The 23483-nt window shown below is 42.2% G+C and overlaps 1 protein-coding gene across 1 annotated transcript in view; it reads right to left on the reverse strand.

The window, feature by feature from the left end:
- Positions 1 to 23483, reverse strand: part of MCF2L2 (MCF.2 cell line derived transforming sequence-like 2) — a 207706-nt gene that overhangs the window by 97724 nt on the left and 86499 nt on the right. The window contains exons 8-12 of the mRNA XM_045539773.1: positions 16786 to 16935; positions 10784 to 10908; positions 10055 to 10169; positions 9460 to 9579; positions 1659 to 1850 (exon numbers count right to left, since the gene is read on the reverse strand). Of these exons, the coding sequence (XP_045395729.1) occupies positions 1659 to 1850; positions 9460 to 9579; positions 10055 to 10169; positions 10784 to 10908; positions 16786 to 16935 (702 nt within the window). The remainder of the gene's footprint in view (positions 1 to 1658; positions 1851 to 9459; positions 9580 to 10054; positions 10170 to 10783; positions 10909 to 16785; positions 16936 to 23483) is intronic.

Genomic DNA, 23483 nt, shown 5'->3' on the forward strand with positions numbered 1-23483 from the left:
ATACATCTGCATTTCCCTTTACCATGTGACCTGAAAAGCAATATAAAATTAATACAGAGAGAGAAAAAAAAATCAAAAGGTATTAATAACACTCCAAACTGGTTATCTTTAAGTGGAAAAGTTACAAGCAACTTAAATGTTTGTCTTTATTTTTTTCTTAAATTATCCAAATTGAATATGTACATTTAGAATAACAAAAAATAATAAAAATATTTCAAAATTAACAATTACCACTGTGTAGGGATGGGGGTAGTGGATGTGTAGGTGTCCGGGGGTAATTTTTTCCCCCTTCATACATTTTTAATTTTCAAAATAATATGAAACCATGCTTTGATACATGCTGTGAAAACTCTCTCTTTACACATCATGCCTAGATCTGTAGAAAACATTACGCTGTGGTCTTCTACAGAGTTACAATGGCTACTTGCTTTCTCACACACACACATGCCAGGCTATTATCTCTGGAGCAGACACGGAGATAGGAAAACAGCTGATGACCCTGCAGCGAGCTCAGCACACACAGCCGGCTGTGCACCAGCCCCTTCTGAGCCACTTGCTTCTGGAACAACTGTATTTCATTGACATTAAAATCCCTTTGGCAATGGGCTGACGTAAACAGCCTGGGTGGGTGCCCACAGCCATGGCAGAAACAGCTGTGGGAATGGAGCACGCTGACTCACGGCCATCAGCCACATGCTGCCTGGGAACAGCTGACAGGGAAGGCTCCAGAAGTCACTGCTCCTGCTGACTGGGAACAGAGGCCACCTCCCAAGGGCATGAGGGTCTGCACTCCCCTCTTTCTGTGAGGCCTTGCTGTCTAGCCTAAGAAGCTCTGGGTTTGGAATCTGGCAGTCCTGACTTCAAATCTGGCTTCCGCTAGTTAAGCCATGTGTGGTCTTAGGCAATCACTTATCCCCGGGTTTCTCAGTGCTGTCCCTGCACCACCTGCACCAGAATCACTTGGGCACTTTAATAAAATACTGATCCTGGGCATCATCCCAGACCACTGAATCTGAGTCTCTGGGTGGCATCAGGGAATCTGCAATTATTAACGGCTCACTAGGTGATTCTCATATACTAAATTTTGAGACCCACTGACTTAACCATGCTGAGTATCAGTTGCTGCCTCTGTACAACAAGGCCATTAATACCTTCCTCATAGGTTATCTTGAGGATTAAATAGATGACGTAATTTTGTGCCTGATTGGATCAGAGAAGGTGCTGAATAAATGGCAGGCGGTTATAATGGTCATTATGACTTAACCTTCTCCAAAAGGATTCACAATCCTTTGCCTTTATATGAGGGAAGCATTCTGCAAATATAGTGCTTGTTTCTCTGTACTCCTGAAAGGGAATCAAGAAATGTGCCCCCGGGGCCAGGCCAAAAGAAACTCTTCAAGTCTGGTTCCACACAGAGGGAAAGGACTTTAGTTAATTTTAATGGGGTGTGGTGGGATGGCTGGGGCACTTTTTTTTTTTTTTTTTACCTTCAATAACTCTATGACCTGGAATCTGCAATTTTTATGTCTTTAGAGCACTTTTTCTCATAAAGTACTTGATCCTTTCAGCAGTCATGTGAGGCAGGGAGGGCAAGTATAATTAAAACTGCTTTACAGAAAATCTTGCAGACATCCTGTTCATGGCTTCATTTTGCTCACCTTGTCTAGCTGTTTATGCAACTCCAAGGACTTTCCTAAAATGTCATTTTTTTTCTTGTTTTCATTGATGAAGTCATCACAGAGGTGCCTGAGCTCCATACACCTGGGCCTGATGGAGTCCACGGCATAATGGTGGCTTTGGATGAGCTGGTCCCCAACTAGTGCAAGCAGCTGGGCCTTTTCCAAGGGCTCCTGTGAAATGAACATCCACAGCCAAGCATCAGAAGTCAGGGCATCGTGAGGCTGATGACGGCCTGGCACTGTGTGCTCCGAACCTGGAGGGAGGCTAGGGAGGTGCTGACCCAAGTCTTAGCTGGGAGCCTGAGAAAGCTCTATGGTGGTTCCAGGTCCCCAGGAAGTTGAGCCTAGTCCAGGGTCATCCGCACTCTGAAGAAAAGCAGTCATTCATTCAAATATTTGTTAAGTTCTGGGCTAGACACTGAGGATATAGTGTTAACAAGCCAGGAATTTTCAGTTTAACGGGGAATTCAGATATTAACTAAGTTATACAAATCATTAAATTATTACAGTTGTGATAAGCTCTAGGGCAGAAAAATCATGGAGTGCTATAATGCACATAATAAGAAACTCAGAATCCCTCTATTGACTAAAGGAAAAGGAAGAGAGACAGACACTTGGCCCTGAGGACCATGGTGGGGGATGAGCTGAAGTTGAGCAACTGGTAAAGATCTGATCTGGGCAACTCAGTGGCAGCCATAACACTTAAGAAATATGCTTGTCTAGGCCCCTTCCCAAGGCCCACGTAGGCTGTCTGCTCAACTCCATTTCCTACCTCTTTCTGCACGGCTCACTCTGTTCTAAGCACATGTGTGATGTCTTCCTGTTTTTAAGCATTTACTCATTCATCCTTCACATATTACTGAGGACCTACTGTGTACCAGACACTGCCCCAGGTGCTGGGGTTTGGTGATAAACAAAGCAGGCAAAAATTCCTGTCCTCATGAAGCTTACATTTTAATGGGAGACATGGACAATAAATCATTAAATACATAGATTATACAGTATCTTAGATAGTGACAAGTGCTATGGAGAAAAATAGGGAGTCTGGTGGGGAAGTGACTATTTAAAATCAGATGGTGAGAGAAGGTCTCACTGAGAAGGTGCTACCTGAGCTGTACAGAAAACTCTTAACATAGAAAGCCTGAGACTGCTTTCCTTAGAAAGGCCCTTTGTTGGCATCCAGGAACTTAGATTTTGGGAGCGTTCCACCATTCTCTGATATGAACAGTTCACTGTGCCTAAACTGTGCAAACGATGTGGTTTACGGTGAGTACCTGCTTTCCTTCTGGAGTCTGGGATTTGGGTACCTACCAGGCAGAGGCTGCCTATATGGCCAGCTGCCAACTCTGGACACTGAGCTGACAAGCTTTCCTGGTAGACAGCATGTCACACGTGTTGTCATAGCCGACAGATGGGGGAATAAAGTGTGTCCTGTGTGACTACACTGGAACAGAACTCTTAGAAGCTTGTACCTGGTTTCCTCTGGACTTCGCCCCATGTGCCTTTGCCCTTTGCTGATTTTGCCTAGTATCTTTTCACCCTAATAGATCATAACTCTGAATAGAACTACCTGCACAGTCCTAGGAGTCCTCCCAGTAAATCTTCAAATCTGTGCATGGTCTTGGGAGCCCTCAACACAGGAGCCAAGACCTGAAGTGAGGGACAAGCCTTGCAGAGTCTGGCAGTGAGGGGAGGGAATGTGTGACAGGTACAGGTGGCAGGCAGGAGGTCAGTGTGGTTGGAGCAGAGGGAACAAGCAGGAAAGGGGTAGAAGACATGACTGGAAGGGAAAGAGGGCAATCACTGGGGAGGGCCTTGCGGCCACCATAAGCGCTTTGACTGTACCCACGGTGACGTGGGAAGTCACTGGAGGGTTCTAAGGAGAGGATCTCACTCAGGTTTTGGAAAGGCCTGCTCCAGCTGCAGCGTCAAGAATGGCAGAGCAAGAGGAAAAGCCAGGAGACCAGTTAGGGGGCTGTTGCAGTAATCCAGGTGAGAGATGTGGCTTAAACAAGTCTGATAACTAGTTCCTGCCTCAGGGCTCTTCTCTGGAATGCTCTTCCCTGCATTGTTAAGAGCTAAGCTCCGAGGTCAGTTCCTCACAGAGCCTCCCTGACTCTGTATCTAAAGTCACTCCTCCCAACCCACCCACCCAGACCATCTCTCTCTCACTTTGTTTTAATTTTTAAATAGCACTTATCTCTACCTGAAATCGATCTTCTCTGTTTACTGTAAGATCTCCCCCTCTTCCATCCACTCCCACCAAAATGTAAGCTCCATGAGAGCCCGAAGTGGCATCCAATAAATATTTGATCAACAAAATGGATGAGTGAACCAATGAGCTAGATGCTGCAGTGGTCTGCCTGCCTGGAATTGTGTGAAGCAACAAGGATCTTAGGTCAACACAGATGACTGCCACATTTCAAAAGGTCTCCTTGCCTTCCTTCAGGCTCTCCTTCAAATCACGCTCCAGACTGTTGACAAAGCAGCAATTCCAACATGTCTCATCATGTCTGTATCACTCCCAAGCTCCAAATACTTTCCTGGCCACCCAAGGTCTTCAGGAGAAAGTTTAAACTCCTAAGCAATGTACACAGAGCCTTTCATTATGTAGCTCATGCCTTAGAGCTGTGGTCCCCAACCCAGGCCACAGACCTGGCCACAGAGGTCCGCCGCCACCCCCCAACCACCCCACCACCATCTGTAGAAAAACTGTCTTCCATGAAACTGGTCCCTGCTGCCAAAAAGGTTGGGGACCACTACTAGTGTACCTCTCAGCAATTCTTCCTTCTCCACTTCCAACTCCATTCTCTGCCGCAACCATGCTAAGGACCCATTTGTAGTTTCCCAAATATTCATGCAGCTTCAGGCCCCCATGTCTTCTCCACCTAGAAAGCCACATCCTTTCCTACTGCCCCCATCGCCCACTGCATCCACACTCCTCTGGGGTCAACTCTACCTAAACCACCTTTCAGAGTTTGCCTTCTCCAAAAAACTGCTTCTGTGCTTCTCTTGACCTGAGCACCTGCTTCACTGCACTGTGACCATGTGTCTGCTGTCTGCACTATGCTATAGACGCTTGTGGACCAGCACTTTTTCAACTTAAAACAGGACATGGCCCATCTTAGGTACTTAAGAATAAATGATTGTTGTGGGAAACAAAGAGGAGTAATGATACAGAAATCAATTGACACAAACCAAGCCGTGGCTAGTTAAAAGAACACGGGGATAAATACCCAGTGCATTTGTTCCCAACAGCAAAGGCTTGGATACACTGGTCACCACCCCGAAAGGAGCTTAGAATGCTAATTCCTTGGGTAGTGAATTTTGATTGTTTTGTTCAGTGGTGTGTCCTCAGAACTTAGAACAGTGCTCAGCGTGGTAGGAGTTCAATAAGTATTTGCAGAATAGATGAAAAGGGAGTGAGAGACCCTTCCTAGCACTGCTCAGCCCCTGCAGACTGAACTCAGGAGATGTTCTGTAGCACAGAACTCACCTCACTCCCCGTGTGACAGCAATAACAGCTAACGTGTACCGAGAGCTTACTCTGTGCCAGGCACTGTTCTGAATGCTTGACATTGACTCTTTTACTCACAACAAGCCCTTTGATACAGGTACTGTTTTACAAATGGAAATGGAGTCACAATGGCCCAAGGTGACCCAGGGAGGAAAAAAAAAGAGCCAGGCTTCAAACCCAGGCAGTCTGGCTCTGGAATCTGGCTCTGACCAGCACACACAGAGAAAAAGACTGCGTTTGTTCTGCCTGGGCTCAGAGACCTCATTTGGTGGCTCAAACTTGTCTGACTTTAGTCAAATATAGAAACATGAAAACTTGGCAAGAAAGTCTCTGTTGACATTTTTTTTTTTGAGTTCAGCTGACTAATTTATTAAGAATAACACAGAGTTATCTAGGTCCAGGGAAATTCCCCACAGGATACTTCCAAATTGCCCTGTGGGGATCACGGCCTGACCTTCATTTGGCATCGGTCTCTCGCCCTGCAGAACTGTATTCAAAACATTTGAGATGTTAGAGGAAAGATGTAACAGGTCCAAATGGATCTGGGGAAAAGATCCATAAAGACAACTTAGAAACAGCCCTGATTCAGCCACCACATGGCTAGAAGATCACTGTTACAGAAACCAAGGGGCAATAATAATAGCTTCTGAGTACTGAAGATTGACCATGTTTCAGACACTAAGTCCTTACCATGCATCTAACTCATTTAATCTGCATAAGGATTCCGTGAGTAGGAATTATTATCCTCATTTTACAGATGAGGGAGCTATATTCAAAAAGGCTAAGAAATTTGACTAGAATCACATGGGCAGTAGTTGGTAGAGACAAAATTTGAATCCAGCTCCGTCTGACTTCACAACCTATGTTCTTGTCACCTTCCAGCCCAGCTGACCTCCCTGCATTGCTATGAAATCCTTCTGGTGCCTACAAACGAACTTACCTACCTCCAAATTGCAGCTTGTTTTTTAGTTCATATAGTTTCTGCTCAAGATAGTCAACAAAACATCCAAAGCAAAAAAGAAATAACGATGAACCAATGACTAAAATATCTAACCACAAGGCCATCTGGAATCTTTCAAATGCTGAAAATTCCAGAAGACTAGATAGCCAAGTTGCAACATGTAATTCAGAAAGTCTACTGCTATGACAGATGAAAGAGAGTGCCTACTATGGAAGAAAATGGTAAGAAAGAAGGTGATGCTACTATATCAGGGAATCAAGAATGAACCTACAGATAATGCCACAGGAATGGGATGTATGTATGGGGAGGTGGACAAGATAAAACAAGAAAGGCTGAAAGTTAATGGTTGCTGAAATTGAGTGATGGACTCATGGGAGTTCATTATACTAGTCTATCTGCTTCTCTGTGTTTGAAAATTTCACACACACACACACACACACCCTTAGGATGTTAATGGCCTGGGTTCCTTCTTGGACATAGTAGCTTTGGTAGGAGAGGTCAAGGCTGAAATCAAGTTGGTTCCCAGACCCTGTCCAGGTCTGTTCCCATCACCAAAGTTCTTGGCATGCTTCACAGCAAAAAATCTACAGCAAATTCTGCTTTTATAGAGGACCTTCTGTAAGTAGTTGAAGCCATTGTTTCTCAGAATCAGGAAGGAGTGTTCAAAAGATTGCTAAATCCTCAAACTAGAACAAGAGAAAGAACAGGCCCAATTACCATGTAACAGGAGTCTGGTTAGTAAGTCGGCTCCCAGGTTGCCTGTGAGGGTGATTTCATTGCACAGAATAAGGAAGCTGGCAGCAACCCAGAACCAGTGTGTGACTATGCTGAGAAGGAAGCTGACCACTGAGTGCTGAGTAAAGGACAAACTCCAAGCAGCTATTTGGTGGATTGTGGCCAGACACCACTTTGTTCCTCTAACACTTCAAGGACAAATGCAAAGACTAACCAAGCCCTGATCATCTGAAGAAACCATGCCCCTTGGAAATTTGAGAGAAGACATACTGAAAAAGGTCTCAGTTATGATAAGATAGCTTGTTTGGTTCACCCAAAGGCAGAGAAATAGGTGTACTGTATCCTTTAGAAAATAAGTTTTAAAACAGTGTAAGCAAGGCACAGGATAAACAAAATCAATCTGCTTGGGCGCTGCAGGTCATTTGCAGTGGGCTATTCCAGATGGGTCAAGAATTTCACCCATAAAAGGTGGGTAATGGGTTCACAGGGCATTCCTATGTCCCATGACCATAGGTTCCATCCCTAGTTCTGGCCAGCAATTTTTAAAGTATCCATCAAAAGACCACAAGTTCAAGGAGGTGGGCAGAAGACAATGTGATGCAGGATCCATCACCACTATTCAAAACACAATCCAGAGCGCCTTCTGTGGCTTTCTGTTCTACAAAGAATAAAATCCAAATTCTCCCCAAAGATCTCAGGGCCCAATGTGACCCCCTGGCCTCTGCACACCTCTCCCACCTCATTTCCTCCTGGCTCACTGTGCTCCGGCAACTTTTCTTGAACACACTAACCTCATTCCCACTTGAAGAGTGTTGTACTTGCAGCTTCCTCTGTCTTAATGCTATTCCCCAAATCTCTGCATAGCTACACAGATCTCAGATCAAAGGTCACCTTCTCAGAGAGGCTTTCCTGACCATGCTTGCTAAAGTAGCACCCCAAGTAACTTCCTATTACATCCTGTTTTTTTCTTTATGTCACTGGTCACTATCTGATGTTATTATTTATTTTATTGCTTTTTAATAAACTGTCTGTCTCCAGTAGAATGGAAGCTCCATGAGACTGTCTGGGTCACCACCATGTCCACAGAACCAGGAATACCTCCTGATAGGTCAGTAGGCAATTTTGTGTATATATGAAGGCATTTTTATTGATGAGGCATTTTTTTCTTAACATATGAATCTATACAAGCAAAAATACATGGTATCTATACTTAATAAGGAATTCTTTTGAAAAAAATAAAATTACATAAAATTGGGGCTGTCCTGGAGAATCTAGACACATAGTCATCATATATGAAATTCAATTTTTCGATTGTTAGATAAATGTTTCTGATGACTCATGTGTCTTCAGCACTAGTTTAGCTGTCAGACGATCGCTGATAACAGAAGGAGTGCTCACTAGGGAAGAATGAGATTCCTGAGTGAGGATCTGGGTGCACAGCTGGGTTCACATGTTCACGCATGTGCAGAAGCACCTCCAGCTCAGAATCTGCAACTGATAGCTGTTAAAGAAGTGTGGCCTTGGTTTACATTTGTTTTGTATTTTTTAGTGCAGGTATGTCTCCAACTGTAATGTATATAATCACCTGGGGATCTTATTACAATGCAGATTCTGATTCTAAGGTGGGTCCTGAGATTCTATATTTCTAACAAGCTCTGACTCAGGTGACATCTATGCTGCTGGCCAGAGGGTCACACTTCAAAAAGCAAATCTGTAGTACAACCAAATTGTCATCTGGGAAACGTGCCTTGAGATTAGCTTAGAAAGGAAGTGCTAACCACAAGGAACTTGGTCCTCAAAAGACAAAAACATAGAGAACCTGATTTTTAAAAAGCAGAAAGGAACTTCTCTGGGAAGTAACCTGGTTTTCTTAATTTGTAATAAATCAACTTTGCAAGAACTGGAAATAGAATCACTTCTAAGTGCTGACTTGTGTGCAGATCTGGGAAACTATTTAATTCTGGTATGAGAATTGTAAAATACATCTTCCTTTACAAATTTTATTTTTACAACTCTTGGGGCATGAAAAAGGAGAAATTCCTTGTAGTAACAGAACTAATGTGGACCAATTTCCCCCTGTCTAACCATCTTGCTCTAGGCATAAAACTAGTTACTTTGGGTTTTTTTTTTTTTTTTCTGGTTTCCTCTTTTACAAGTTTCCCCTCCTTACTACCAACCAGTCCCCACCACACCACTGGGACCCAGGGGGGAGCTCTAAGCTGATTGGTGAGACTCTGAGATAATTGATCTGGTGGGCAATATACCCACTGTGACCTTCTCCCACTGGGCTGCTGACCCCATGAGAGGGCAGGGCTGGCCCAGAGTCCTCACCCAACTGGAGCCTCCAACCTTAACTGCATGCTCTGGCAGCTTCACTAGAATGCTGAGATCCTGGCATTATTTGTTATAGTTGTTAATGGGCACATCCTCTTGGGGATCTGGGGTTGGGGAAGGGTGATTGAAGGGCAGGATTGGGCATTCCGGTGTCTTTTAGTAACTTTCCGACAGTAATAATGATTGGACAATATGACTTCCTTCCCAGTTCACAAAAATGTCAAAAAACAAACCTGGCCTTTTTCCTCCAGTTTTTTGTGTTCCTTAAGAAGTTGCTCCACATGCATCACACTGCCTCCAATGCCTGTAAACTCTGCTTGTTCATCCAACAAATTGTCCAGGGCAAGCTTAACCTATAAGACACATTAGTACAGTCCATAATAAGTAAACCAACTGGCACTTAACCTGGAGGTATAGGTTTGTTATGCTTTAAGAAAATCCAAAAAGGATTCAGGACTTGTATGTATATCTATATATTTCTCTTTTTTTCAAAGCCCATTAACTTTCAGATTAAGCTGGGGGTGCAAAGACACATGTAGGTGGAATATTAGAGCTATATTCAACAGATTAACAATCGAAAACGAAGATAAACCATCACTAAAATGCCATGCCTGACAACAGGAAAATGGGGTTCTACAACATTGCTACTCCACTGAAAAAGTGAGAAGGGGGCTTGGGGAGGGAGTTCTGTGAAAAAGCACAAGGACATGAGGAAGAAGCTGGATTAGGGATAAGAGGGAAATCCAACACCAAAGGTTCTGAGGGGGAAGATAAAACCAGAGGTCAATCTATCAGAAAAGAAAGTTATATTAAACAAGAAAACAATACCTTACAAAAATTGTGCTCAAAGTGCTGTAGTTGTAGGCATTGGTTAAGCTTCAGGTGATGCTCAGACCAAAATTGACTAAAGGCTTTTTCTGTTTCATCCAATTGAACTAACAGTCTTTCAAGAAAGAATGAGAAAGTGACATTACATCAGCATTCATTTCCACAGGCATCTGTACAGGACCATGTATATATAACCCCTGTGTTTTCAGTCATTGTTATTAATTGTGGCAACCTCCTTATGTGAAAGTCTGTGTCACCTATGCCTTTCTAATGGTTCAGCAGGTCCCCACACCTTCCATTTTCCAATCCGGACACCCGTAGTTCAGGCAGAAACTTCCTTTCAGACATAGCCACTTGGGCTTGTGCCCCAGGTGACCTTACCTTTGGGCCTTCTTTTTTTCCAACCAAGACTACACATGTGTAAAGCACAGCACCAAGCCAAACTGTTATTTGGAAATGAAGCTCAATAAATACTATCTATCCCTTGAAATACTGGGATGGTAGCCTATTATATACATATAAGAGGAGAGAATGGAATTCTCTTAAAAAGATATCTGTAGGTGGATGCCAGATGGACATGATCTTTTTTCCTTTGAGGTTGCAAATATTACTCTTTCTTGGCCCTACCAAGACCCAACAGTAGCTGTTACAACCTGTTCTTCGTTGTTTCACAACATCTAGGACTACATATTCTCTCCTGAAATAGCAGATTCCACTTCACTCACTCACCTTTCCATGGTAACTACATTCTCAAGTTCATTGGGATTGAGTTTGCTGGTGGGATTTATGACTGCTGGTTCTTGGATGCATGACAGCAATGTGGCCCCCTGCTTTCCAAGCAATTTCAGCTCTTCCTAAGGAAAGAAAAATATAGTCTCTTTTAGAAGGAATTAGCAAAAACAAATAGATTTAGGGTGAAGAGAATGGTAGATTAGTATATTTTTTATTTAACAAATTAAATGCTAATGAAGTCAAGATGCAGTTTTAAACATTAATCAATTAACTTGCTTTTAATAGGTAATATATACACATGATACAAAATTCAAAATGGACAAAAAGGGTATATACTAGACAAAAGAAAGTCTTTTGTCCCCGAGCCTGTCCACTTTTCCTCTCCAAAAGTAACATCTATTTTTTGTGTATCTCAAGCTGCTGTTGTAAATTAAAAGCAAAACTAGTTATTAATAATAAAATCTGGTTCCAATCTGAGATAGTGACCAGAAACAAGAAAATGATAGATACTGAATGTCAAGTGCTAGAAACTGCCAAGCAATAATAATGTAATAATTGTTAGTTGACCATAGCTCCTTCCACAAGCCAACCAACTGCAGCCCTGTTCAATTATTAAAAGTTTGGCAGAGATGGACAGCAATTTCAGTTTGACATGGAAAGATTTATACTTCTGGCTGGGCGGAGTGGCTCATGCCTGTAATCCTAGCACTCTGGGAGGCCCAGGCAGGAGGATCATTCGAGGTCAAGAGTTCGGGACCAGCCTGAGCAAAAGCGAGACCCCGTCTCTACTAAAAAAATAGAAAGAAATTATACGGACAACTAAAAATATATATAGAAAAATTAGCCGAGCATGGTGGTGCATGCCTGTAGTCCCAGCTACTGGGGAGGCTGAGGCAGGAGGATCGCTTGAGCCTAGGAGTTTGAGGTTGCTGTGAGCTAGGCTGATACCACAGCACTCTAGCCTAGGCAACAGAGTGAGACTCTGTCTCAAAAAAAAAAAAAAAAGAAAAGAAAGAAAAGAAAGATTTATACTTCCAAGGCAACTATATTCCACTCTTTTAATATGGGGACTTAGTGCTTTGTACCTGGGAAAGTCTATTTCCTTCTAAATCGTTAGGAATTCTAGGTTTGGTTCCTCAGTCACAGGGTGCTGGTTTTGTACGCCCTTGAGCCAGATTTAATCAAAAGATCATTTCTATGCACATGAACACTGAATGTCTTCCTCTATGCCCAGCCACCTCTACAGCCTTCACACAGCTTAAAGCTCATTCCCTCTGGGAAGTGTTTTACACTTCTCCACTCTGTTCAAACAGTAGTCCTGGGCCCTCTCAACCTCATGCCTTTGTTTCCTGTCTCTCATCCCTCTCCAGAATTTCCCCTAGAAGGGTTACATTGTCCAAACTGAGCCTCAAACTTGTCCCTGAATGTGGCTGATGATAGTCTTGACTTCTCTGAGATAGCCTCTCTTAGGCTATCTGGACACCCCCTCTAGCTCTGTCCACTCCAGGTAATGCTGCAAGTCAGCCACTTGGCTGCCACTCCTGCCTGGGAATTGGACATATCCCTTCTTTTCCACTCTCATGTGTCAGCTCTCATTTCTTCTTATCTCATCAATGCTGATTAAATATTCGTAGGTTGGATAAATTAATAATAGTCTAAAAGAAATCAGGTTGCAGATGAATAAAGACAAATCAGATATGATGGTAAAGATGTACTTATGAGTCAAATGTCCTTTGGAGGATTTTTCCCTCTCCCACCCACCAAAGAGGATCCTGGCTTTCCAGGGTTCCTGGGTAACTGCTCCCAGGCTTCCAGCAGGATTCTGGCATTACCTGTCTGTCTATCTATATGCACTCTTGTGGTGCAGAGTCGGAAAGAAAGGTAGAGAAGCTGAAAGAGAAGAGGTGCATTGTCAGGGCAGAAGGAGGCATTGGAGGAGAAGCTAGGAAGAGGGGTACACTCAAAGAGCTGCAGAGTGTGAGGAACATGTGTGGGTCAGGGAAGGTGAATCTTCATAAATGATGTCATACACTGTGTATCCCCTTCACACTTTTAAAAAAATACAAGCAAAAACTGTGGCCTGGTTACTGCTTTGGCACTGAACCACATGGTCAGCTTGAGTAAGATTATAAAAATGTGCCATAAACACAGAGGAAAAGATGGAGGAACTACAGTACTGGGAAGGAGTAAACGTAAGTTGCCCAGCCCCAAAACAGAGTTTCAGTTTCCATGGAAAGAAAATATTCTTAATCATTTTGAGTATTTAATTTTTTTATGGCCAGCATTCAAGCTGGAGGAGGAGCTCAGGGCACTTCTTCCGGAATATGTGTGTAAATTCATGCTACCTTTCAGGGAGTTTCCTTTCCTTGTGCAGCCAGGGTCCTGCTGTGGCTGGGTGGGAACTACCTGTAAACTGAGAGAGAGCCCAAAGCACAGCCTCAGAAAATGGAGCCCCTCCTGAAGAAGGATCTAATTCACAGAAGAGACAGAGGTGCCTGTCTGTTTGTCTCATTCACCAGGAACTAACGTCTCCCAGCGGAGGCTGACGCTGGTTGTGTGCACAGTACACATGCTTCCTTTCTGTCCCTCAAATGAGACAGTGAAATCACAGAGAAAATAAGCCTTCAACTTTTTTTTTCTTTTGGAGAGAGAGTCTCGCTTTGTTGCCCAGACTAGAGTGCCCTGGCGTCAGCCTAGCTCACAGCAACCTCGAACTCCTGGGTTCAAGCCATCCTCCTGCCTCAGCCTCCCCAAGTAGCTGGGACTACAGGCACATGCCACCACACCCAGCTAATTTTTTCTATTTTTAGTAGAGCTAATTATTTCTATTTTTTTCTATTTTTTCTATTTTCACTCTTGCTCAGGCTGGTCTCGAACTCCTGACCTCAAGTGATTCTCCTCCGCCTCCCAGAGTGCTAGGATTACAGGCGTGAGCCACGGCGCCCAGCCCAGTCTTCAAATCTTAGCATGATGCCCAAGTGCCCACAATCTGATTAGACAGAAAATAATACATATTGAAGTTGAGAGTACTCTGTGACTATAAGAATACATTAAGATCCAAACTGTGGCTCAGCCTGAGGGGAAGGAACTTATGTTTCTAGAGAAGAGCTTTCTTTAAAGTCATTGGTTTGCTAAAATGTTTGATAAGGTTATTCTGTGAATGTTTTCAGATTTTTTTTCTGTGTAAACAGATGGTTTGATATATCAGGATGACTAAAAGAAGAGTTTCTATTGGAAGATAATTTTGAACATACTTAACAACTCCATAGGGAATTAGCAAGTGAGGCTGTAAAATCTCTCCAATTCCAAGAATCTACTATTTTCATTGGTTGTAGAGGCAGCTAGGTGCTTATATGGAGCTAAGATAAAATAAGATAAGGATCCCCATGAGAAAGGAAATCAAGAAATCAAGCCAAATCTCATAATGCTATGATGTTTAGGAAAAAAAACATTCTCCAGGCTGGGAGAAAACAATAAACCATACACTGTAACTTTTATAGATATTTAAATAGATTAAAAAGCTCACTGTTCTGAGAAACGAATCTTATACTGGTTTTTCACTTGGAAAAAGTACCTTCCATGGAAAAGAAATTATTCAAATACATGTAGAACCTTTGATTAAAAGGTAAGTAAAACACCAATATGAGGAAAATATATATAAATAACCACAAAAAAACCCTACTGTTGTTAATAAAAGTTTAAACAGTATTCCCTTTTTTCTAATTTAAATCATTTCTCTCTTTAGGGTATTTTTGAATGAGAAAAGGATAAATGTAACCCTAGTTTAATGATTTTGATATTCTTGACAAGTTACACGAACAAAAAAATTGAATTTGTATTAGGCCAATAATTAGTACTCCAAAAAGGCCTTACAAAACCCTTTGTATTGTCTTTAAAAGGATGATAATATTATTTGGTAAAATAAAGACAGAATAATATTTTAATCCAAATATACATGATATTTTTAATCAAGGTAAACACTTGGACAAATTGTTTTGAGAATTTTTATCCTAAAATAGTTATAGGTCTTCTCCATGATTTTAGGGCAGCATGGAGTATAAATGTAAGCGTGCAGTTTAGTTTATGCAAGATTGTATTTATTTTCTTACCAAAAGGCTGATTAAATGGAAACTCCTAAATTCTTTTCACTTGTCTTACAGGTTACATAGGAATGTTTCACCAAATTGAGATATAATATTTAGAGTATAAAATTCCTTCTTATAAATGTCAAATACTTCAAATTATGTGGAAGCACAAAGTTTCTCTGCTTTATAATGTGAGAGAAGTTTTAGCTTTCTTTGTCCAGAGTTGCTTGTTTTAACTGAGACTAGCTGGTTACCACGCATAAGAAAATGCTCTTACTTCATCTTGGAGACTGGTTCTTTCCTGCCCCCTGACCTCTATAGAACTCTGCCTGTGCAGAAATTATAGAAATTATACACTCACTCATGTGTCTTTCCCGGGGCACCCTCACTGCACATACAGCAGGACCTGATGGCTGATTTCCGTGTCCCAGATACGTGTCCTCGTCTAAAATCCAACATTTTTACCCTTTTCCCCAGAGATCTTTCTGACTGGCCACGTTGCTTCTGCTCTGCAACCTCTCCAAACCCTTCCTGGACTGAGGCAGAGAATGCACTGTGCTCACGAGCCTGGGTGCGGAGCTCAGTCTCACAGGCCCTGCTCGCTAGGCATCCTTCCCAGCACGCTCCCCGGTACCAACAGACTGCTCTGCAGACTACTCCCACTGGCCAGTGACAACCTTTTGGCCTGTGCAACTGCAAACCCCTTTGTGGCAGACATCACACAGGCACCCAGACCCTGCTTTCTGCAACCCGTGCCTCCCAGGAATCATGTGGGGTGAGCCTGGCCAATACGTTTGGAAAAGAAAAGGTCAAGCTTCTCAGAGGCATTTTCAGGGCAAATTTCCAGGATGCTGGCAGGATTTCACAAACTCAGTCCAGATCGTTTGATTCCTCAGAGTAATCTTGGGCATGTATTTGGAACACGTTTTGGCTAACAACCTCCTTCAAGGCAGAATTTAACAATGTTTCTTGGCACGTGGAAAATTTAATTTGCCTCAACTACTAGACTCTGAGACCCACCTAACTAGATCACGTGTTCTTGAGGTTGCAGTTCCGGTTTTCCTGGCATGTAATGGTAAATACCCAATACATGTTGAATAAATGAACAAATGCCATGTAGCAAAGCATTTCTGCAAATTCTGGGTCCCAGATAAAACAGTTCAGCTCTTTCCAAGTTCCATGCAGCAAGGACACATATACTGACTGCCCAGTTCTGGGTTTGCTGCCCTACTGAAAACTGGTATTCTGTGAAATAACGGATCCCATCTGTTTGTGCTTCTCAAGGCAGAAAGGTGCCGACGTGCATCCAGTAAGCAGCCCCAGCGATGCTCCCCTTTGCTGCAGGATTGAAAGAACCCGCCAAGCTCTCCTCTCAGCAGGTTCTAACGTGCCTTTATTAATCATTTAATAGGCTCCTATCCCTAAACCCAGTTCAGAGCAGACTTCATAGTCCTTTTTCTCAAACTAGTCCCCAAATAAAAAGACACAACCCTGAGAATGTGAAGCAGTAAGTCAGCTTATAAGTCTGCCTCTAAACTTTACAACTGCTGTAGAGCTGGTACTTCAAAAGCCAACCCCTGTGCCTGCAACTTCAGCACATTGTGTCTTGCTCTGTCCTCAGCAGGATCACAGGAGTTCAGCCCTTGGAAGCGTGCTCACGTGCCTCATCCCACCAGCACACACCTAGAAGGAATCTCCCTTCCCTGGGCTGCTTCCCGTAGGTCACCACCCAGTCTCAAGAGACTTTTCTCTTCACAGACTGCCTATCTGGAAGGTTTAATATGGTCAGCAGCTGCCGAGTCACTGGAGAAGAAAGAAGAGGGCTTAACTTTTAATTCTGCTCCTGGCTCTCTCCAAGAGGCAGACCCACCTGCCGGCACAGAGGCTAGCCATGACAGGCCACAGACCACTCACCTGCAGCTTGTCCCACTGCCTTACGTGGGACATGAGAAGGTCTTCCGTGGACAGCACCCCTCTGGGCAGCTCTGTCGAGGCCAGGCAGGCCCCAAACGTCTGCAGCATTTGGGCAGTGGCCTTCAATGTCAAAGCGAAGTTTTCGATGGCCTGGAAGGTCAGACAATCATAGTAATGTGGAGAGATTAACATTAGCTAATATGTTCTCTCAATGGAAAGACAACAGAATTAGCTACCATTTCCTGAGTACCTGCGAAGGGCCACACACTGTACTTGATGCTGCACATTTGTCTATCATCTCAATAATCTAGAGTGGGAGATACTTTATCTCCACTTTATAGAGGAGGTAACTGAAGCCCCAACAGGTTAAGTGAGTTGCCCAAGATCATATTACTTGGGCAGTAAAAAAGGGAGGCAGGAAGGATTCGACCAAGGTCAGCTGTTTCAAGTTCAGGGCTCTCTTCATTCCCCTAAGAACACCCAGCATTAAGTTTAACTCAGGATTTCCACTAGGCGAAATGCTGAAACGGCAGAAACAACCAACCATCGCTCTAACAAACCTTTCCTTCTCTTGTAGCTCCTACACTACTCTCTCCCCTCCACATACCCCCATCTGCCCGACACCACTAAGAAGTTTGTCCAGTGCTGCTGAGAGCACATGACAACAGAGGAGAAAGATGGTTGGAGTGAGTAGGTCACTAGTGACCCCTAAGAGTCATTTCTCTCAGATGTGGGGAGGGGTTGGGGATCTCTTCCTCTTACATCTCCTTTACAAATATTTGCCTGTCCTGTGTTCCTTCCACTAAGGACCCTACTCTGCCATTAATACCCACTAATATCCCAGGTGAGAAATCTGCATTTTAGCAGAGTGCTTTGGGAAACACATGGCCTACCCTAGAAAAAGTGATGCTGCCCATCAGAGGAGTTGGTTGCAGGTGGATAGCTTTTCAGAGTTCTGCAAATCATTCCACTGCCAGATAGGCACTGCCATGCCCACTTTCTCTGCTCCTGAGACAATATTGTCCCTGAAGGGCAAGCACCATGTGACACTCATCTCTGCAGCCCCAAGGCATGGTACTGTGCCTGTCACATGGTCGGTGGCCCACAGACTACTGCTGAATGGAAGAAGCAAAGAGGCCCAACCGAATTTTCATTTGGAAAGAAAGGACCTCTGTTCCTACATCATCAGAGAACATTTCTGAAAACTCAAACCCACATCATAAAGAATGTGCCAAATCTGACAAGGCCATTCTCTCAGCCAGAGGCTGGGGCTAAGATTGGCATGATGAGGCTTCCAGAGCACTGCACACCTCCCCTGATGTCTGAACCCCCAGTCTTCTCTACTTCAGCCATTGTCATGCTTGTGGCACTGCTGTATGAGGAATCTCCCTATTAGCACAAGCATTTGTACAGCCACAACCTTGAACATTAGAGTACTTCTGGCCTGGAAAGTCAGACAAATGCTATTGATAACTTTTATGAAAATCTTTCTTTCGAGTACATCAAGTTTTATTACGTTTGTATAATCTAACATCTGTATAAAACCCTCATTCAACTGCATATACTAATGGCCTATGATGAATAATATATAAAGAAAATCAACCCGGCACAGTGGCCCATGCCTGTAATCCCAGCACTTAGGGAGGCAGAGGTAGGAGGATCACTTGAAGCCAGAAGTTCAGGACCAGCCTGGGCAACATAGTTGAGACCCTGTCTCTACAAAAAATAAGAAAAATTATCCAGGTGTGGTGGCACACATCTATAGTCCCAGCTACTTGGAAGGCTGAGGCAAGAGGATCGCTTGAGGCCAGGAGTTTGAAGGTTGCAGTGAGCTATGGTCATGTCACTGCACTCCAGCTTGGGGGACAGAGCAAGATCCTGTCAAAAGAAAAGGAAAAGAAGGGAAAGGAAGGGAAGGGAAGGGAAGGGAAGGGAAGGGAAGAGAAGGGGGAAGGGAAGAGAAAAGAGAGAGAGAGAAAGAGAGAGAAAGAAAAAAGAGAGAGAGAAAGAGTGAGGAGGGAGGAAAGGGAGAAGGAGAAGGGGAAGGAAAGGAAAGGAAGGGAAAGGAAGGGAAAGGCAAGGCACACAAGCAGGCAGGCAGGCAGGCAGGCAGGCAGGAAGGAAGGAAATCCAATATATCAGGAGAATTATAAGAAAATGTAAGATTATGATGTATGTTGCTTTATAGGCACTGTCTCTTCCAGCACATCACAGGTGTTATCATCATCACCCCACAGTCTACAGATGAGGAAACTGAGGCATATTAAGATTAAGTAATTTCCCCAAAGTCACATAAAAAATAAGTGGCAGAACTGGGATTGAAACCAGGTAATCTGGCTCCTGGGCCACACTCTTCAGCACTGCACTATGCCACCTCCTGGCAGTTAAAACTGTATTTATCAAAACTAGATTTAAAACAAGATCAACAAAAGACCTGGAACTTGAGAGTTGAAGGCTTGAATTAGAGTCCAGATCCTGATCCCCTCTAACTACGTGATCTTGGGTTAGCCATAAAATGCTGTTGAATCCCAGTGTACTCATTTGAAAAATAGGATAATGCTTGCTGGTTTTGCAGGGTTTTTTTGTTTTATTTTTGTTTGTGTTTGTTTTTTAGGATCAAAAGGAATAGCAAATGTGAAAGGATCTTGGAGACAGTAGAGTCCCTTACCAGTGTAATAGTAATAACAGTAACAACTCAAAGAGTGTTGGATGTGAGGCAAGTGTCACCCTGGAAATAGAGGAAAGCCAGTGCTTTCCCTGGGAGGTCACCCATTAACAAATTAACTTGATCCCATGTGCCAATCACTTTGGTGAGTCACCACTTTGGCAATGGTACAGAGGACCTGATCCTGATAAGGTGTTTACAAAGAGCTTGGCCTTAGTCTTGGCTCTGCCACTAACTGACCATATGACCTTGGATAAGTTACCCCTTTACACAGAAAGTCATTTTATTTATATATAAAATAAGGTGATTGAAGTAAATGATCTTTAAGGTTTTTTCAAGTTCTAACTTTCTATAAGTCTCTCATTCAAAGAGCTGACATCCAGAAAATACACTGTAACAAACGAAAAGAATCTATATATCTTACCCATAAGATATAAAACAATATATACTGTATATGTGTGGTTACATTAAATTGTATCATTCCTAACTATATATACAGGCATATCTCAGAGATATTGTGGGTTTGGTTCTAGACCACTACAATAAAGCAAACACCACAATAAAGTGAATCACACAATTTTTGTACATATAAAATTTATGTATATACTATATTGTAGTCTATTAAGTATGCAATATCATTAAGTCTAAAAATGTACATGCCTTAATTAAAAAATGCTTTATTGCTAAAAAAATGCTAGCAATCATCTGAGCCTTCAGAGAATCATAATCTTTTTGCTGGTAGAAGGTCTTGCCTTGTTGTTGATGGCTGCTGACTGATCAAGGTAGTGGTTGCCAAAGGTTGGGGTAGCTGTGGCAACTTCTTAAAATAAGACAACAATGAAGTTTGCCACACTTCCTTTCATGAAAGATTTTTCTGTAGCATGTGATGCTATTTGATAGCATTTTACCCACAGTAGAAGTTCCCCTAATATTGGAATTAATCCTCTCAAACCCTGCTGCTGCTTTATCAACTAAGTTTATGTAATATTCTGTGTCCTTTGTTGTCATTTCAACAATATTTACAACATCTTCACTAGGAAGATGAAGAAACCACTTTCTTTGCTCATCCAGAAGAATCAACTCCTCATTCCTTCAAGTTTTATTGTGAGATTGCAGCAATTCAATTACATCTTCAGGCTCCACTTCTAGGTCTGTTGCTATTTCCATCATATCTACAGTGACTTCCTCTGCTGAAGTCATGAACCCTACAAAGTCACCCATGAGGTTGGAATCAACTTCTTCCAAACTTCTGTTACTGTTGATATTTTGACTTCCTCCCATGAACCATGAATGTTCTTTTTTTTTAATTTCAGCATATTATCGGGGTACAAAAGTTTAGGTTATGTATATTGCCCTTGCCCCTACCCCGAGTCAGAGCTTCAAGCATGTCCATCCCCTAGACGGTGTGCATCGCACTCATTATGTATGTATACACCCATCCCCTCCCCCACCCCACATCTGCCCGACACCCAATTAATGTTATTCCTAAAGGTGCTTTTAGATGATGATCAGTGAAGCCAATTTGATGGTGAGTATGTGTGGTGCTTATTTTTCCATTCTTGGGATACTTCACTTAGTAGGATGGGTTCCAGCTCTATCCAGGAAAATACAAGAGGTGCTATATCACCATTATTTCTTATAGCTGAGTAGTACTCCATGGTGTGTATATATATATATATATATATATATATATATATATATATATATAGCACATTTTATTAATCCACTCATGTATTGATGGGCACTTGGGTTGTTTCCACATCTTTGCAATTGTAAATTGTGCTGCTATAAACATTCAGGTGCAGCTGTCTTTTTTATAGAATGTCTTTTGTTCCTTTGGGTTGATGCCCAATAATGGGATTGCTGGATCAAATGGTAGGTCTACTTGTATCTGTTTAAGGTATCTCCATATTGCTTTCCACAGAGGTTGCACTAGTTTGCAGTCCCACCAGCAGTGTATGAGTGTTCCAGTCTCTCCGCATCCACACCAACATTTATTGTTATGGGACTTTGGCCATTCTCACTGGAGTTAAAGTGATATCTCATTGTGGTTTTGATTTGCATTTCCCTGATGATTAGAGATGTTGAGCATTTTTTCATATGTTTGTTGGCCATTCTGTCTTCTTTTGAAAAATTTCTGTTCATGTCCTTTGCCCACTTTTTGATAGGGTTGTTTGATTTTTTCTTGCTAATTTTCCTGAGTTCTAAATAGATTCTAGTTATCAGTCCTTTATTGAATGTGTAGCATGCAAAAATTTTTTCCCATTCTGTAGGTTGTCTGTTTGCTCTCATGACAGTTTCTTTGCCTGTGCAGAAGCTTTTTAATTTAATCAGGTCCTATTTATTTATTTTTGTTGTTGCTGTGATTGCCTTTGGTGTCAAAATTCCTTGCCTAGGCAATGTCTATAAGAGTTTTTCCCACGTTTTCTTCTAGAGTTCTAATAGTTTCACACCTTACGTTTATCCATCGTGATTTAATTTTTGTGAGAGGTGAAAGGTGTGGGTCCTGTTTCAGTCTTCTACATGAGGCTATCCAGTTTTCCCAGTACCATTTATTGAATAAGGATTCTTTTCCCCAGAGTATGTTTTTGTCTGCTTTGTCAAAGATTAGATGGCTATATGAGGATGGTTTTATATCTGGATTCTCAGTTCTTTTCCACTGGTCTGTGTCCCTGTTCTTGTGCCAATACCAAGCTGTTTTAATAACCACAGCCTTGTAGTATAGTTTGAAGTCTGGTAAATTAATACCTTCCATTTTGTTCTTATTGCCTAAAATTGCTTTTGCTAAATGAGGTCTTTTCTGGTTCCATACAAAGTGTGAAATTATTTTTTCTATATCTGTGAAAAATAATGTTGGTAATTTAATAGGGATTGCATTGAATCTGTAGATCACTTTGGGTAGTATAGATATTTTAACAATGTTAATTCTTCCGATCCATGAGCATGGTTTGGTTTTCCACCTGTTTACATGCTCTGTGATTTCCTTCCTCAGTGTTTCACAGTTCTCCTTGTAGAGGTCTTTTACCTCCTTAGTTAAATATATTCCTAGGTACTTTATTTTCTTTGTTGCTATTGTGAAGAGAATTGAGTCTTTTATTTGGTTCTCAGTTTGACTGTTATTGGCGTATATGAATGCCTCTGCTTTGTGTGTATTGATTTTGTATCGTGAGACTTTACTGAATTCATTTATCAATTGCAAGAGTCTCTTGGTTGAATCCTTGGGATTTTCTAGATATAATATCATATCATCAGCAAAGAGTGAGAGTTTGATCTCTTTTGTCCCTATTTGGACACCCTTGATTCTGCTCTCTTGCCTGATTGCTCTCGCAAGGACTTCCAGCACTATGTTGAATAGCAGTGGGGACAGTGGGCAACTTTATCTGGTTCCAGTTCTAGGTGGGAATGCCTTCAATTTCTCCTCATTCAGTATGATGTTGGCTGTGGGTTTGTCATATATGGCTTGTATCATTTTTAGGGAGGTCCTGTCTATGCCTATTTTGTTAAGCGTTCTTATCATAAAAGGGTGTTGAATATTGTCAAATGCTTTTTCTGCGTCTATTGAGAGGATCATATGGTCTTTGTTTTTGCTTCTATTTATGTGGTGAATTACATTTATAGATTTGCGTATGTTGAACCATCCCTGCATCTCTGGGATGAAGCCCACTTGGTCATGATGGATTATTTTCTTGATAAGCACCTGTATTCAATTTGCTAGGATTTTATTGAGAGTTTTCACATCTATATTCATAAGGGATGTTGGTCTGTAGTTTTCTTTTTTTGTTGCATCCTTTCCTGGTTTTGGTATCAGAGTTATGTTGGCTTCATAAAATGTGTTGGGGAAGATTCCATCCTTCTTGATGTTTTGGAATAACTTTTGTAGGATAGGCACTAGTTCTTCTGTATAGGTGTGGTAATTTGGGTGTGAAACCATCTAGTCCAGGGCTTTTCTTTTTGGGAAGATTTTTTATTGCTGTTTCGATTTCAGTTGTTGATATTTGTCTGTTCAGGAATTCTATTTCTTCCTGGTTGAGCC

Source organism: Lemur catta, chromosome 1 (assembly GCF_020740605.2).
Source record: "Lemur catta isolate mLemCat1 chromosome 1, mLemCat1.pri, whole genome shotgun sequence".
Classification (NCBI taxonomy): Eukaryota; Metazoa; Chordata; class Mammalia; order Primates; family Lemuridae; genus Lemur; species Lemur catta.